Source organism: Nannospalax galili, unplaced genomic scaffold (genome assembly GCF_000622305.1).
Source record: "Nannospalax galili isolate Female #2095 unplaced genomic scaffold, S.galili_v1.0 scaffold538, whole genome shotgun sequence".
Classification (NCBI taxonomy): Eukaryota; Metazoa; Chordata; class Mammalia; order Rodentia; family Spalacidae; genus Nannospalax; species Nannospalax galili.
In genome coordinates, this window is record NW_008343842.1 from 3,035,524 (window position 1) to 3,051,942 (window position 16,419).

Here is a 16,419-nt window from a genome sequence, read left to right on the forward strand (position 1 = left end):
ACTTAATGCACACACTGGCTTCACTATTCCACCGATTTCCAGGAGTAATGAAATATCCTCTCGCTTTCTGCTTGCTAAGTCTCCACTAATACCACTTCTTTCTTAGTTTTTAAACTCCCTAAACAATTTTACTCACTAGGCTTTATTCTTCCACCTGTACTTCCCCCTCCTCCACGGTGGTACTGGGAAATGAATCCATGTCCTTGTAGATGCAAGAGTTCTACCACTGAGCTATACCTCTAACCCCTGGTGGGTTTTTTTTACTTTTTTTTCCCCTTTAGTTTTCTTTCTTATTATTTTATGTGTATGCATGTACTGCGTGCATGCAGGTAAATGCACCCATGTCGTGCAATGCCCGCAGAGGTCAGAAGAGGCTGTCAGATACCCTGGGACTGGAGTTACGGACAGTTAGCTGCCATGTGGGTGCTGGGATTCGAACCTGGGCCTTCTGCAAGAACAACCAGTGTTCTTAACCACTGAACCATCTCTCCAGCCCCAACTCTTAGTGACTTTTTTAAGACAATGTCTCACTATGTAGCCCAGGTTGGCTCCAAACTCTCAATCGTTCTGTCTCTCGAGTGCTGGGGCTACACTACAGTTTGCACCACACCTGGTATCATGTGCTTCTTTTTTTTCGGTCTTTTTGAGACAGGGTCCCCATGTAGCCCCAGCTGACCTGGAACTCTACAACGCAGACCAGGCTGGCCTCGAACTCAAGAGATTCGCCTGCCTCTGCCTCCTGACTGCTGGGATTCAAGGTGTGTGTCACTAGTTCATGTGCTTTTAAGATAAAGGATTTGCGTGGTGTTTCATCAACATTAACTTTGCCTACACTTTTAAAATACTCCCAGTGCTGCCTAGAACTGTTGGAAGGTATGATGTGCTCACTGCACATAAGATAAAGACATCCTGTTATATTGGGTCATGCACCCAACACTATGTCTCACTAGTACTATACACTAGCTAAGCACACTCCTCAAGCCTCCACAGCATCCACGACCTCTTACTAGCCAATTGTTATAAGCAAATGTATTAAAACAAGAACTAACACCTGCCCTTCCTAAACACTGTCCTATCTTTGAGTCTATGATTTCAGAAGCACCTCTTCAGTTTGGCAATGTGGTCGATACTTCTGACAATAACTCTCTGAACAGTGGGCAACTGCATGAGTGCATGCACTGATTAGATCATACTATCAGAACACCTGGATGCACTCTGCTAGGCCAAATGACCAGGCAAGTCACAGTTTTGCTAATTTTGCTTCCTTATCTTAAACAAGTAAAGGAAACACAAGAAAATAGGCCCAAACACCCTTTCATATGCCTCAGAGTGGAAATTCAAAAGCTATTCTGAGTTTTCTGGTCCTATGGAGAGATGCATAGCCAACAAGGCAGATGTTAGTCCCTGCTTTTCTCAGGGAGGTGAACAGCCAACCCCACACGTTCCAGCCTGCCTTCCCATATGAGCAAAGGGTCCTTCCCTCAGTGGTGGGAGGAGACTCCAGAAGGCACAGCTGGGGCGTGGTTCCGAGACCTCCTTCCTGGAGGGCAAGATGAGAGGAAGGAGGGGTTTCTCCAAAGTTTCTGACCCCACAAAGTGACCAACAGCACCAAGTCACAGATACAGTGGCCAGAGCCACTTTCTCATGCCTCCACCTGAGAGCTCTTCTTAGAGCCCTAAAAAGCAGTTTCCTCAGGGCATTTACTTGTAAGGACAGAGGTTCATGGAGGTGCTCAGAGTCACTGCAGAGCTGGGGCAGCAGGAGTGGAGGAAGTTCCTCTGAGCAACTGAAGTCGGAGGGGGTGTAGGGGAGGAGAGGGGGAAGCAGCCCCGATGGGAAGACACTCTATACAGAAGGTGACAGAAAAAAGTAACTTCTGAAAAGGGGGAATGATACACACACGAGGCAAATTTCACTGTTCAGGGATGAAGTCTGACCACCATGTGGTCAACCTCATGTTCCAAGAGCAAATGCTAACCCAAAAAGCAAAAAGGGCTCTTGAGCATTTGCAAAGCTTCTGAGGGATGAAGCTGGGGCTTGGGGAGAGACCCAAACTTTCCATTAATCCCTTAGAATGAACTAGAGTCTCACCTCTAATTTTTATTGGCATACAATTGCCCCATAGGGGTTCCCATGATCCAAGTCCACACCCAGATGAAGAGAGAATAAAACACACTCATGCATGGAAGCAGGCTCATGCAGGCACGCACGCACGCACACACGCGAGCACACACACACTCATCTTGAAATCAGCACACACAGAGCACATGTGCTTGCAAACATTCCAGGGTCAAAGTACAGAGTGATGGAAGGCAAGAGGCAGACTCCCCACAGGGCAGATAAAGACAATCAAAGCATCAACTCACAGACTCTGAGGAGATTTTCTTCAAAAGCTCAGCCCCTGGGGTTCCAACGAGTCTTAAAATGAGCTTCAACTGATCAATATCTAATGGTGGACTATAAAGGAAAATGTTGGGACAAAATAAAAATGAGAAAACAAACAATAACAAAGAAAACAAAACAACAAACAAAACATCCCAATAATGAAAATTAAAGACCTCAGACAAGGCCAAGGTGGTGACATCAGCTAGGTGACGACTTCTGCAGGACACATTGCTCCTGTAGTCCCAGAACGCTGCCAAACACACACCCAGCCTATGTTCCTTCTATGCACCTGTCAACATCACCCATCAGTAAAGTGAAGCCACTCTATGTGGTCTTAGCTGTCCAGACAGCAGAGGAGACCACACAGGCCCCACCCACTGTGCCTACCCTTTACCTCCCTCCCTCGAAGGTACTGGGAGGCAGTCAAGCAGTGCTGGCAAGCAGAGGGCCGAAAGAAGAACAGCAGCAGGGCACATGGCTAAGCACAGTCTATCTGGAATGAGCATGTGCCAATAAGAAGACAACAGATCCTGCTTTTTCTCAGTGCTTGTAGTCAGAGGGGGAAAAAAAAAAACTTATAAAATAGCTTTTAATATTTTCTGTAAAGACCTGACTAGCTTATCCGTACCTGTGCTGATGATAAGGCAGGGGAGAGGACACCATAGGAGCCTGACAGCTTTCCAAGATGACATCCTTGCCCTCTCAGGGAAGCTTGCCCCATCACCCCACATAAACAGCCCCACCTCTTATTCTTTCCCTGGGCACATTTGATGACATCATAGCTTGCAGAATAAAATCACTCTGCATGCTAATGTCTCTCTCTCTCCCACTAGTCTATAGCTGTATGAGGTCAGCAGTTCCTGTGTACTCACTGTTTATCCATAACAGCTTTACTTGGGGGGAGGGGCACATTTGTTGTTTATGTTCCAAGGCTATGTAGTCCAGGCTGGCTTTGAACTCAAGACCCTCCTCTTTGGCCTTCCCAGTGCTGGGATGATGTGTGTATCGTCACACCTGGATTCTACCCCTAGTTTTTAGCTTAGTGTCTAAGGGACACATAAAATACTTAAGGGCAGATATAAGAAAACACCTCTGCTGATTACACAAACAGAGGCAAGACAGCACAACTCAATGATAAAAGCAATGGCTCTGACAAGCCACATTGCCTGAGTCATGGGAACTGCTTATGTAATAAGATGACTGGCTTCTTGCCATTTTTTTTTAAAGATATGACACCTGCTTAAATGGATGAAAATTCTAGATAGGAGTCAGCAAACCGCAGTCTGCTGCCTGTTTTATACATGAAGTCTTACTGGAATGCATGAAGGCCCATTTGTTCATACACTGTCTAGAGCTGCTCTCATGATCCACGGTGTGTAAAGCCTGCAGTATATGCTAATCTGGTCCTTTAAGAAAAGATGAACCAAGCTCCACCCTAGACCCAAACAGCTATGTCTTACAAAACCACCCCACTCACATAAGTTATTTCTGAAGTTAAGAATGGTAGAAAAAATTATCACTGTAAATAAAAAATAAGGTACACTCTGAAGTTTGTTACAGCTCAGTGCTAGCTTCTCAGATCCAAGGTGTGGGGGGCAGAGCTGGAGTAGAATGAGATGGACACTTTCTCACTCAGGTCATCAGACCAACTACATGCTAATGAAAGTCAGGAAAGGATCTTGCTGACTGAAAGTTACTCAATGTACAGACATCTACTTACTTCCTTTACCTTCATATTCCCCAGGAACACTGGCTGAATAGCTACTACAGATGAAGACTGTAAGAAAATACCACTCCTTCAACCCTGGCACGGATGGTTTTATAATGCACGTCTCAAAATGAAAATAAAGCAGCTGAGTATAAGTTTCTAAATCAGTTGAGTTTACTGACTTCTTGAAGAAAGCCAAGTTTCGTATTCTCTTTAAGGAAGCTGGAGACTCTGAGTTGTTTCTCAACTGCCCTAACTTCACCCCAACCTGCCTGAAGCATGGAAGCCGGCTCACTCCATCAGCAACCTCTCGTCTGCAGGAGCTAAAAAACCTCAGCCTTACATTCCTGTCCCACTGTGACTTGTCACCAAACTTCTCTCTTAAACTACCAACTCCTCAATGGGCTCAATGCTTCAACCCCAGCACTTCTAAGCCTCTTTAGGCAAGTTGTAAACAAGAATACCCTCCGTTCTCCCTGCACCAAGCCTTTCCACATTGACCATCCCAAATGCTGCTCTAACAAGAAGTCTCCCTGGGGATCTTTTTCTTTTCTTCTCTTTAAGTAATTTACTATACCCCTAATTTCTCCACCTTGTTTCTCTCAGAGACCGAGAGCTCCAGCTTGAGGGCAGGTTGTATCTTCCCAGCATCTTCCGGGAGCAGCCCAACCAACCCTGGCTGACTAGAGCCTTGCTGCAATACACTTTTCAACCCTACTTACTCTCCTCTTCCAACCTACCCTCAAAAAGCTGAACAACCACATTCTACACAAAGTTTATTCAAAAAAAGTAGTAAAGAAAGCTGCTGCATTTAGTGTCAGGCCTAATGAGTTCTTTAACACTGCATCTAACGTGTTCAGAGCACGAGTATATGAACTTAGTGCTGAGTGGGGAAGGGTCGTGTACAGAGTTGACACAGCCAGGATTTGGAAGGTTACCAAACATACTATAAAAGAATCATCTACACAGGCCTGTAGTCCTAGCACTCAGAAGGCAGAGGCAGGCAGATCTTTGTGGTTCAAGGCCAGCCTGGTCTACACAATGAGTTCCAGGCCAGCTGGGGCTGCAGAGAGACCCTGTCTCAAAAAGCCAAAAAAAAAAAAAAAAAAAAAAAAAAAAAAAAAAAGAAAAAAAAGAATCATCTACTCAGTAGCTAAGAGCTCTTCCACGAAGGAAGGCAGGCAAAGCATGCAAACCCCAGAAGAAATGGCCAGGATCTCCGAAAACTGCACATACTGGGGCGCAGTCCTGTTTTTCACTACCGCCAGCTGCTACAAGGCTGCTGCCCCGTGTCTGGCCACAAAGCAGGGCGGGAAGGAGCTGTGCAAGCAGAGAAAGCCAACTTCACTGCAGCTGCTGTTTCTAAAGCCAGCTGTCCCTTCAGAGGTCCTGCTCCTTCTTCCCCAAACACGGCTGTTTATTATCAGCTTAAAATGCGTTTCCATTATGACAATGACAAATTTTAAGTCCTAAATCTGAGCCTTGCTACAAAAAAAAGAAAAAGGCAATTTCAGCCCAAGGTACTTTTGAGATCAATTTCTCTGTAACAAGCTAAAGGTAGAATGAACAAGTAAGGGGAAAAGATCATGGGTAATTATTAGAGGGCAGAGGGTAGTTTGAGTCCTTTCTAAGTGCTTTAGAAAGGCTGCCCAATATAGAGAGTTAAGGATGAAAACGGACTGGTGCTTGTATGCAGCAGTTTCCAAAGAAACATGGCTGCACATGATAGAACAATACTACCCCCCCCCCATTTTTTTTGAGACAGGGTCTCCCTGTAGCCCCAGCTGGCCTAGAACTCACTATGTAGACCAGGCTGGCCTTGAACTCAGAGATCTGCCTGCCTCTGCCTCCCGAGTGCTGGGAGTAAAGGTGTGCACCACCATGCCCGGCGTAGATAATTCTTTTACAGTATGATTGGTAGGTAACTTTCAAAATCCTGGCTGTGTCAACTCTGTACACAACCCTTCCTCACTCAGCACTAAATTCATATGCTTGTTATGCTCTGAACACTTCAGATGCAGTGTTAAAGAACTCATTAGGCCTGACACTAAATGCAGCAGCTTTCTTTACTACTTTTTGTGAATAAACTTTGTGTAGAATGTGGTTGTTCAGCTTTTTAAGGGTAGACTGGAAGAGGAGAGTAAATAGGGTTTTTTGGGACACATCTTGCTATGTAGCTCAGGCTGGTCTCAAAACTGACAAATCCCCCTGCCTCAGCCTCCCAAGCGCTGGGATCACAGGTGTGCACCACCATGCCTGGCTGAGCAATGAAGAAGCTGTCAAGAGCCCTAGGAACTGGAGTTACAGGCAGTTCTAAACCTTCTGATATACGTGCTGGGTGGGACCCATATTCTAGTCCCCTGTAGAAGCGGCAAGTGCTCTTAACCATTGAGCTGTCTCTCTAGCCCAAGGACACTTGCTTTTAGTGTCTGCAGTGAAAGTGCTTTTCACAACGAGGAAGAGCTGAGGATGCAGCTCACTGTTACAGTGCCTACCTAGCACGAATAAGGCCTGGAGTTTAAGGAAAAATTAAAAATGAGGAAGAATATATAAAACCAACAACTAAAATCGATGGGTAGCTATGAAAAGGGCACCACAGCCAGCTCACTCAACTGCCCACTTTTATTACATCATTGTTCAGAAAAGGAGTGACAGCAGTGTTGAGTCTGACCTAATGTAGAGAAAACATTCGTTGGGGGAGTGTGGTCCAGCAGCTCCCCCTCCAATGCATGTCTTAGAAAGCCATGTCCATTATAATGGGGAGGGAAAGAGCGTTTCCTCATGAAGGAAACCTACTTGATTACACAAGGAAGAGAGGAAGGAAGATAACAATACATTTTATGTACTGGATATATAAAAATAAAAGGCTACAAAGCTTACTTTCTGTTTCCTTAAGCTGCAGTGCTCAGTGTCAGTAATTACATTAGTAACCAACTCTCATTTCAAATCAGTGGCATTTGAAGTTGGGATTACATCTGAAGAGACGTTCTGTTGTCTCCCCTACTTCTGATGTTGTCAGCCGAACTCATTTGATAGCAATGGGGCTTCAAGGGAAGGGCTTCGAGGCAAAGGCTTCATTCTTCACAGCACTGTTATTAACAACACTATTAAGCCAGACGGAAGGGGTCTCTAGGACCACAGGAGTAATAGTGGCGAACACTATCTGACATCATGAATGTAAGTAATACTATTAGAATATAAACTTCAAAAAACGCCTGGCTGGGCGTGGTGGCGCACACCTTTAATCCCAGCACTCTGGGACAGGTAGAACTCTGAGTTCAAAGCCAGCCTGGTTTATATAGTGAGTTCCAGGCCAGCTGGGGTTACAGGGAGACTGTCTCAAAAAGACCAAAAAAAAAAAAAAAGGAAAAAAAAGTTAAGACTACCAGTTCTCAACGGTGATGATTAATAAACAAGAAAAACACTAACACATGGGGAAAGCTGAGCTCCAGGAAACACCAAACAGTCTGGAGACTGCCCTAGCAATAAGATGCATTTAAAAATAACAAGCATGGGCTGGAGAGATGGCTCAGCAGTTAAGAACATTTGCTGTTCTTCCAGAGGACCTGTGTTCTATCCCTAGCACCCACATGGCGGCTAACAACCATGTGTAACTCCAGTTACAGGGGATCAGATGCTCTCTTCTTGCCCCTGGGGGCATTGCACACATGTGGTACACTTACATACATGCAGGCAAGCATTCATACACATAAAATAAAAATAATAATAAAGTATTTTAAAACATCATTCCTTTCAAGTCCAGATGATGTGGCATCAGCCTGATCCGCACAAGCTTTGAAAAAAGGAATTCTAGAAACAAGAGGACTAGTGAAGAATAAAGAAAAAACGTCCTGATTTTGTTGGTACTTTAAGAAAATGAGAGAGGCTAAACTAGCCTTTTCAGGATCATCCATGGTTGAAACTATACTCAAGTGGGCTAAGTTCTAGTTGTGCTCAAAATACCTGCCCAGTAGAATCACCTAGAGACTTCACATATACACCCAGTAAGAACAGTTGGTAAAGTGTTTGCCTAGCACACATACCACCCTGGGTTCCATTCCTAGCACAGTACAAAACCCAGCGCGGTGGTTGACACCTGTAATCCCAGCACTCAAAAGGCCAAGTCAAGAGGACTGTTGTGAGTTTGAGGCTGGCATGAGATGCACAGTGAGTTCTAGGCCAGCACTCTGTAGAGTGAGAGTCCATCTTACATCCACCACCACCAACAGCATAAGAAATCAAGTATTTTGTACAGACACAATAGGAAATAAGCCTAAAGACACCACAGGAATCAGCGAGATCCCTGACCACTGTAGGGTCAAGAATGCACAAGTATCAACTCATTTGAAAGACTTCTGGAGAGCACACACCTCCAGACCTCCTGCTCACATAAGGCCACCTAGAAAGTCGTTTTCCCAGGACTCATGTCATGGTGCTCAGTCACTCAGAGGTCATAGTAGCTGTGGTTCAAAAAGGCCTAGATACTGCCCGAGTTGGCTGCAAACCCTGGTGACACTGACATGATGATGGTTTTGAGAGGCATGCAGAATGCAAGCACCACAGTGTTATGGAGGCTTTTTCCAGACTGGGCAAGGTATACGGGTGCTGGACTCCTTGTGAGTGGCCAGAAGGCACACATGAAGCTGTGCTAGGGGAAGCTGGAAATGCAAAAGAGACCCCAAGAAATGTAAGATACGGAGAATGTAGACCATCTGAAGAAAGCTCCAGGCAGGGAGCAGCCCAAGAAAGGCCCTATGACATGCAACCAGTCAGGTCATAGAGTGGGACTGCCCTAGCCCTTTGGAACTCAGACCATGCCACAGTGAGCCTCACACAATGGACATGAAGCTACAGGTTCTAATGCTACCCTTCACTTTTCAGTCTTCGTTTTTCTTTGTCCCCATTCTCCATTTTGGAAGGAGAACACTTACTCTGTGCCACTGTACACTGGAAGGATGTAATCTGTTTTCTGATTTTAGCAGGGTCTCACAGTTTGCCTTGGGACTTGGAGGAAGGAAGCTGGATCTGAACTCTTGAGAAATGCTGTTAAGACTTTGGCAGCTCTTGGAAATGGACTAGATGCATTTTGCACTGTAAGCTGAACATAGCCTACATAGCCTTCGGGGCTAGGGATGGAACGTTATAGTTTGTATTATAAATGTTTTTTACTGGCTCACGCAGTGGAGGTTGGCGGTGCTATTTTGGTGCTGGAAACTTTAGGAGGTGGGGCCTGGCTGCAGGAAGCAGGTCACTGGGTGTATGTCCTGAAAGGGTATTTTGTCCCTGGCTCTCTCCCTTACCCTCCTCCTCGGCTTCCTGGCCACCATGAGGGGTGCAGCCTCCTCTGCCACATGCTCCTACCATCATGATACTCTGCTCATTGAATCCTCTGAACCCACAAGCCCAACAGAGCTTTCCTCCTTTCAGTTACTTCTCCAGGCACCTATGACTAACAAAAAACTGACTACCAGCCACTAATGAAGACAAGGCCAGCATCCCTTGGCAGCTCTGGTCCTAGACTTTCTGTACATCATCTTACTGAATTCTCACAACCACTTTCTAAGTTACAAACTATTGTCCTTTTAATGTTAAGGACACCGAGACACACAGAGGTTGGAAAACTTGCTCAAAGCCACATAGCTGAAAATAAAAGCCAAAATCTAAATGTAGGACATCTGATTCCAGGGCCTGGGCTCCTAACCTGTGAATACCTGGACTATTAAAGCAAGGAACGGGAGCCTTCCTACAGACACTGCTATGCTGTGTGCCTGTGACAAACCAAAGGGGGTCTGGAGATGGACACCAGGAAGAGAGAGGAGGGCAGCTTCAGGACAGCACCTGCTCCAGAGGATAAACCAAGGGAATCACACATCTTTCCTCAACCTCTTAATCTTCCACTGTAATACATATAAACCACAATTCTAAAACACAGTCTGACAGTAAATAAAACAAAGAACAGAGGTGACACATTAGGTAGTAAAAAGATTTGGAACCCAAGAATGGAGAGTATAGACTAAGCTCAGCACGGGAGCCTGGACTCTGTACTGATCCAGTAACACCCAGAGAGGCAGACAGTTTTACCGAAGTGCAGAGTTTTCCAGTTGCCCAGCAGTAAATTGTCAGTATACTGTATGTGGACAGACACCACGGTACCTGAGTCACCAGAGAAGAACATCCCATGCTGAAGTGCAGGAGCATGAAGACTCAAGCAAGGAGTTGAACCTGCATTAGATGCCCAAGAACGACTAAACACAGGGAGCTGTGGCATTTCTAAGAGCCTAATCCAAACCATCTGCAGGCCATTCAATTGAGCTTTACAAAGATTGCACCCTGAAGACCAATTGTAATTATGTATTTTAACATCCTCCCCAAGTGAAACTGATGGGAGTTCCAACAAACTACACTAACATTACTAAACCCTGAAACAAGCGCACAGCAGATGGGAAAGGGTGTGTGGTGCCCATCAACTAGACGTGGTAAATCGGGCTGAACCGAGTCTGGCTCTAATCTGGGACAACACTATGCTGGAAAACAAGCGCACGTGACAGAGTGACCTTCTCACGTCTTGCTTTGACCATTTGTTGTTAATAACAAACAGAAGAATCAGTAGGAACCAAATAGGCACCAAACAGTCTTTGCAATGCATAAACTTAGGAACAAGAGGCCTTGGTTTGCAGATGGCTGTCTATGCTCATAAGGGTCTGTAAGAGAGCAAACTCGTCTCAGATCTTGAACTTCTCTTGGGTTCACTTAGGTCTTAGAACTGTGCTGGGAAGGTTAACAAAGGACTCGAAAGAAGATGATAGATAAGTTTCTAAGGTTGTTTTCCCAACCCACAAAATGAAAGGAAGCCTCTTTCTCAAGGCAAGCTAGGGAGCAAGAGGACAGACCTCACAAGCAACCCCTGGGCTGCAACAGAAAGAAAATGAGTCTTCCCCACCAATGAGAAGAGGAAAGGAAAGGAAAGAGAGTCCGTAGACACCAGAGCACAGGTAAGAAACAAGTCCAAACGTGTTAAAGGATACGGTCTGTACCAGGGAATAGTGTTCTTCCGGTCAACAGCTCAGCCATGATGCACCCCACGGACCAGATATCCACTGGAAAATAGAAATACAAGCACATGTGTGATTTCTATTTCTTTCTTGACAAATAAACTGGACTGCAACCTAGGAGGGGAAAGATTGAATCAACTCTTGAGACTAAGTTCAACAATCATTTTTATAGAAATAAATAAACTTGGGCTGAAGAGATGGCTTAGCTGTTAAGAGCATTGGCTGGCCTTGCAGGGGACCTGGGTTCAATTCTCAGCACCCACATGGTGGCTAACAACTGTCTATAACTCGTTCCAGGGGGATCCAATGCTTTCTTCTGACCTCCACAGGCACTGCACAACACAGTTACAATACATGCTGGCAATACATTCATACACATAAAAAAAAAATTAACTTATTAGGTTGTACCCTGATCATTATAGTGGCGCATGCCTTTAATTCCAGCATGGAGGAAGAAAGGCAGGCAGATTTCTGTGAATTCGGGGCCAGCCTGATCTACACAGTATGGCTGTCTCAAAAAGGGGGGGGAGGTTCTCCAAAGTAATATGTAGGGGTCAAGCTGCTTAAAACCCACTATCTACTGGTAGAATTATTCAATTATATTGAAAGCCTAATGAAGTAAAGACCCAATCACTAAATCAGTTCAAAAGCTACTTTTAAAAGCCCCCCTTCCCCATCTGAACAAGTGAAATCTTTTCTAAGTTGTAGGATCTAGAAAGCTCCCTCTCCACCTCTGGAACCCACACCCATGCCCCACGGCAAGCAGTACCTGTCTGGTTGTAATGCATCCAGTTCAGCATGATCTCAGGAGCTCTGTACCACCTGGTGGCCACGTAGCCAGTCATCTCGTCATCAGTGTGCCGAGCCAGTCCAAAGTCCAGAATCTAAGGGGACAGGAGAAATTAGGCTCTGGACCAGGCAAACTGCCAAGGCTTAGAGAGCAGGCAAAGTTCTACAGCCTTATGGCAAAGGAGATCATCAAGTGGGCTTTCCAGTCCATGCTTAAAAATGCACAGTAAATAAATAACTCTGTAAATAAAATCACAAGCCAAACAAAATACCTCCTAGGTATTTACTCAAGAATAAAACCATGTCCAGACAAAAGTCTACAGGTTAATGTTAATGGAAACTTTATATGGCTACAAAGGGGGCTGTTGCAAATGTCCAGTAATGGGTGGATAGGCTACATTTTGGTATGCTTATAAAACAGAATCCTACTCAGCAACAAAACGAACTACTGAAGTACACACAGTACAGATAAAAACACTACTAAGAACACAGAAATGCACATGAGTCTCCATGACTCCATTTATATGAAACTCTATGAAAGATCACTCCACAGTGTTGCAAAGCAGATCAGCAGCCACCTGCAACCAGGACTAGGGAAGGCGGGCTGAGGACTGCTAAGAAGGGACACAAAGAACTTTTGGAAGTGATAGGAATTATTCTTTATTATAATTGTGGTAGTTACATGGACATAAACTTGTCAAAAAGGCACATTTAACTTGGTGTGTTTTACTGCGTGTTTATTAAAAACTGAAGAAAGTGTGGAGCTGTTTCCTCTTTACAGGTGATTCATTCACTTACGTCATTTGAATTCTTTTGAATGACTTTCTGCCACTTTTTCTTTTTAGGAACTAACTTAATAATGACTGCTTCAGGACTGCTTAATTGACAATCCCTTTACTACAATTAATATACACCATTTCTAATTTAACTTTCTTTTAAAATGAAAACAAGAATTCGAAGTCTACTTTCAAGGTCATTTAAACAGCTTGCTCAGTCTATAGTTTCAAAGTCTGGTATTCCTAGGGACACAATAAGTTTCCAGATAAAAATCCATGGCTCGCCGGGCGTGGTGGTACACGCCTTTAATCCCAGCACTCGGGAGGCAGAGGCAGGCGGATCTCTGTGAGTTCAAGGCCAGCCAGCCTGGTCTACATAGTGAGTTCCAGGACAGCTGGGGCTACAGGGAGACCCTGTCTCAAAAAGGCAAAACAAAAACAAAAACAAAAAAATCCATGGCTCATGAACCATTTCCTATGAGTCTGCCTGGTTAGTCTAGTGAACACTTGAGGGCAGCAGGTGACTGCTCCCGCCTCCCCCTTTTACCTTCAGCTCACAGTCTTCGTTCACGGCGAGGTTACTGGGCTTTAGGTCCTGGGAAACAAGCAGAGGGAACAGTGTCAACTTGATGCCGTGTGATGATCCTCCTCCTATGGGGGTCTAGAGTTCAGATACAAACGGAAGACCTCATGTAGACAAGTGGATTATATCCTATAGTCAGTCTCCAGGTCAAATGAGCCTCAAGCAGGCACAAATGACAAATGTCCCTTTATCAGGCTACATGGAGAGCAACATTGCAACCCATAAGTCAATCGCTGTTTCAATGGTTAAAAGATTAAGATCCTGACTGATGTCTTTCTTCTGTCCCCACCCACACCAGCAGATTATTACCACTGAAGACACAATACATACCCTGTGGATTATGTCAGCTGAGTGTATGTACTGTGAAAGAGAAAAAACAGTCAGTTGAAGAGAAGTCATCTCCAGCCTTTCACTGTTACACTCCGCAGAGCCCTCTGAAACGCATTTCCCCAGGTCAGGAGGACCGTTGTGTCCACAGGGGGATTTGAGATCACTATTCAGTTCATTTACACCAACTATAATTTCCACTCTACCTACTTAAGTTTTCAACCTATTTTCTGGCTGATAACCTCAATAAGCACTTCTCCTCTGTTAAATGTCAAAGATGGTTTAATGTTAAAGCATTTTACCCACTCTTCCCATGACTAAATTAGCCTCTCTGAAGAACCTTTTAACTTTTTTGGAGGAACTCATTACACAACACTGACTGGCCTGTACTCACGATGAACCCAGGTTCATGGCAGACCTGTCTCTGCCTCCTGAACACTGAGAGAGAATATAAAGACTAGCCAAACTCTGAGGAACTTTTCTTAAAAATTCTTTTCGAAAATTGATTATTTTTAGTTTAAGTGAATGAGTGTATTGCCTACATGTATGTGAGTGCACCCATGTCGTGCAATGCCGTAGAGGGCTTTGGATTCCCCTGGAACTGGAGTTAAGGACAGTTCATAGCTGCCATGTGGGTGCTGGGAATTGAACCCGGGTCCTCTGCAAGAGCAATCGGTGCTCTTAACCGCTGAGCCATGTCTCCAGACCCCTCTGAGGAACTTTTAAAAGCCTCAATATCACACCAATCAGCTATCAATTTACATCAAGAAGTTATTCATATTTTAATATACTAAAAAAGTCCGCTTCATGTAAAGTAGAAGATGACATAACACCTAGACTTGCTTTACAGTAATCTGGCTTGGCAATATAAAAAAAAAAACAAGTTGGCTGATTCTGTGGACATCTGGACTTCCATAAGAAAAGTTGCTTGTGTGTTCTAAGTTCATACTGGGAGAGAAGGGAGGATTCATTTCTCCCAATATCTGCTGGTGTTGCCTGCTGTACCTTTAGGCCTCGGAGGATCTGGTAAATGAGGAACTGTACGTGGTCATCAGTGAGCTTCTGACACTTCACGATGTTGTTCAGATCTGCCCCCATGAGATGGGTCACCAGGTACCTAGAAACAGGAGGAAAGTTACAGACCCAGGAAGGACCCTAGGAAGTGCCAGGGTGGTAGATAGCTAAAAATCTCAACAACTACTTACTGGAGACTTTAATACCAGTCATCTAGTATAACTACTTTATGCTCAGATCTACTTCTGCATATTTTTCCATGTTCTATAAAAGAAACATGAGATGAAAACGGCCAAGATGGGGCTTAGAAAGATAAACATGCTGTCAGTTTGTTTTCCATCTCTCGTTTCTTTCTGAGACAGGATCTCATGCAGCCCAGAATGACTTCAAACACCTGTGTGGCCAAAGCTGACTCTGAGTTTCTGATCATCCAGTACTTCCTGAGTGCTAGAATCAAGACTGTTCCACATGTGGGGTATATGTGATACTGGGGATAAAGCCCAAGGTTTCGGGAACTTCACGCAAGCACTCTACAACGCAGCCACATCCTCACCCCACCATCAGTTTTTTTCTTACAAATGTCACTTCTGCAGAAGAAATACACAGTATAACTAAGTGCGTTGCCATAATAAAGGATCTCACACTTTCAAACCCACAGCCACAGTTTGACCTCATTAAGCCTTCCATATTTTAAGTTTTTAAATAGACTGTCCTTAGATTTTCAAACTGTAATCCTCCTTTTTTGGGAGCGACTAGCAAAAGAATATAGTTTATTGGCAATATTCCTAAGCTTACCTCACAGGAAGCAGGAACAGGGCAGTCCAGAACTCTTCACAGGTGTGGTGCTGATTATTACTCCTGCCTTTGTGTGGTATGATTAGGGAGTGATTGCACTCAAGTCCAGCAGGTTCACCACAGAAATTCTAGACATAATGCCTTAGCCCCATCATTACTGTGCACACAGTGTAGGACCAGAGACCAGACCAGAACTACAGAGGTGGATTTTCAAAAATTAGAGGTGTTTTTCCTCCATGAGGAACTGAATTCTTTTTTTCCTTAGAATTTCCCAGTAGGTCTGTTGTTTATGAACACCAACAGGATGTGGCGTAGCTGTCACTGCAAATTAAGATTTTAGCTGTGTTCCTAACACTTGTTTATACTGCCTTCAAGAAAAGGTCAACTCTACATGTCATTTAAAGAGTAAATTAAAGGTCCGGAGAGATGATATAGCAGTGCTTTTCTACAGGATCCAAGTTTGGTTCCCAGCACTCATCCATGCTGGGCGGCTCTCAACCTCCTGTCACTCTAGCTCAAGGGGACCCGATATCCTCTTGGGCTTTCTCGTTTCCATCAAGGTAGTTTTGATTGTAGATGTTTCAAGCACAAGAGCACATAATCAAAAGCCACTAAGCCTGATGACCTGAGTTCTATCCCCAGGACCCACACAGTGGAGAGAACCCACTCTGGCAAGTTGTCCTCTGGCCTCCACATGTGTGCTATAGTGCGCGCACGTATGCATGCACACATGCACACACACACACACAAATAAGTGCAATTGAAAATTTAAAGTTTTATAGATGTCACAATAACCAAGTGTGCCTTATCTCTAGATGACTTCCTTAACAAGTTCAATTTCCCAATATCTATTACCACAGTTAATCTTTAATGAAGAAAAGCTGTCAAGAATACATTATTCCTTTCGAATCAGTCACTTTGTGTGTGTGTGTGTGTGTGTGTGTGTGTGTGAGAGAGAGAGAGAGAGAGAGAGAGAGAGAGAGAGAGAG

The 16,419-nt window shown here is 44.4% G+C and overlaps 1 protein-coding gene across 3 annotated transcripts in view; it reads right to left on the reverse strand.

Moving 5' to 3' along the window:
* Mapk14 (mitogen-activated protein kinase 14) overlaps positions 1 to 16,419 on the reverse strand; it is a 79,919-nt gene that overhangs the window by 11,222 nt on the left and 52,278 nt on the right. For 2 of the 3 annotated variants that reach the window (XM_008840086.2, XM_008840088.2), the window contains exons 4-9: positions 14,627 to 14,738; positions 13,625 to 13,654; positions 13,259 to 13,306; positions 11,916 to 12,030; positions 11,120 to 11,191; positions 2,368 to 2,447 (exon numbers count right to left, since the gene is read on the reverse strand). In XM_008840086.2, the coding sequence (XP_008838308.1) occupies positions 2,368 to 2,447; positions 11,120 to 11,191; positions 11,916 to 12,030; positions 13,259 to 13,306; positions 13,625 to 13,654; positions 14,627 to 14,738 (457 nt within the window). The remainder of the gene's footprint in view (positions 1 to 2,367; positions 2,448 to 11,119; positions 11,192 to 11,915; positions 12,031 to 13,258; positions 13,307 to 13,624; positions 13,655 to 14,626; positions 14,739 to 16,419) is intronic. The other variant, XM_008840087.3, reaches the window with a different exon arrangement.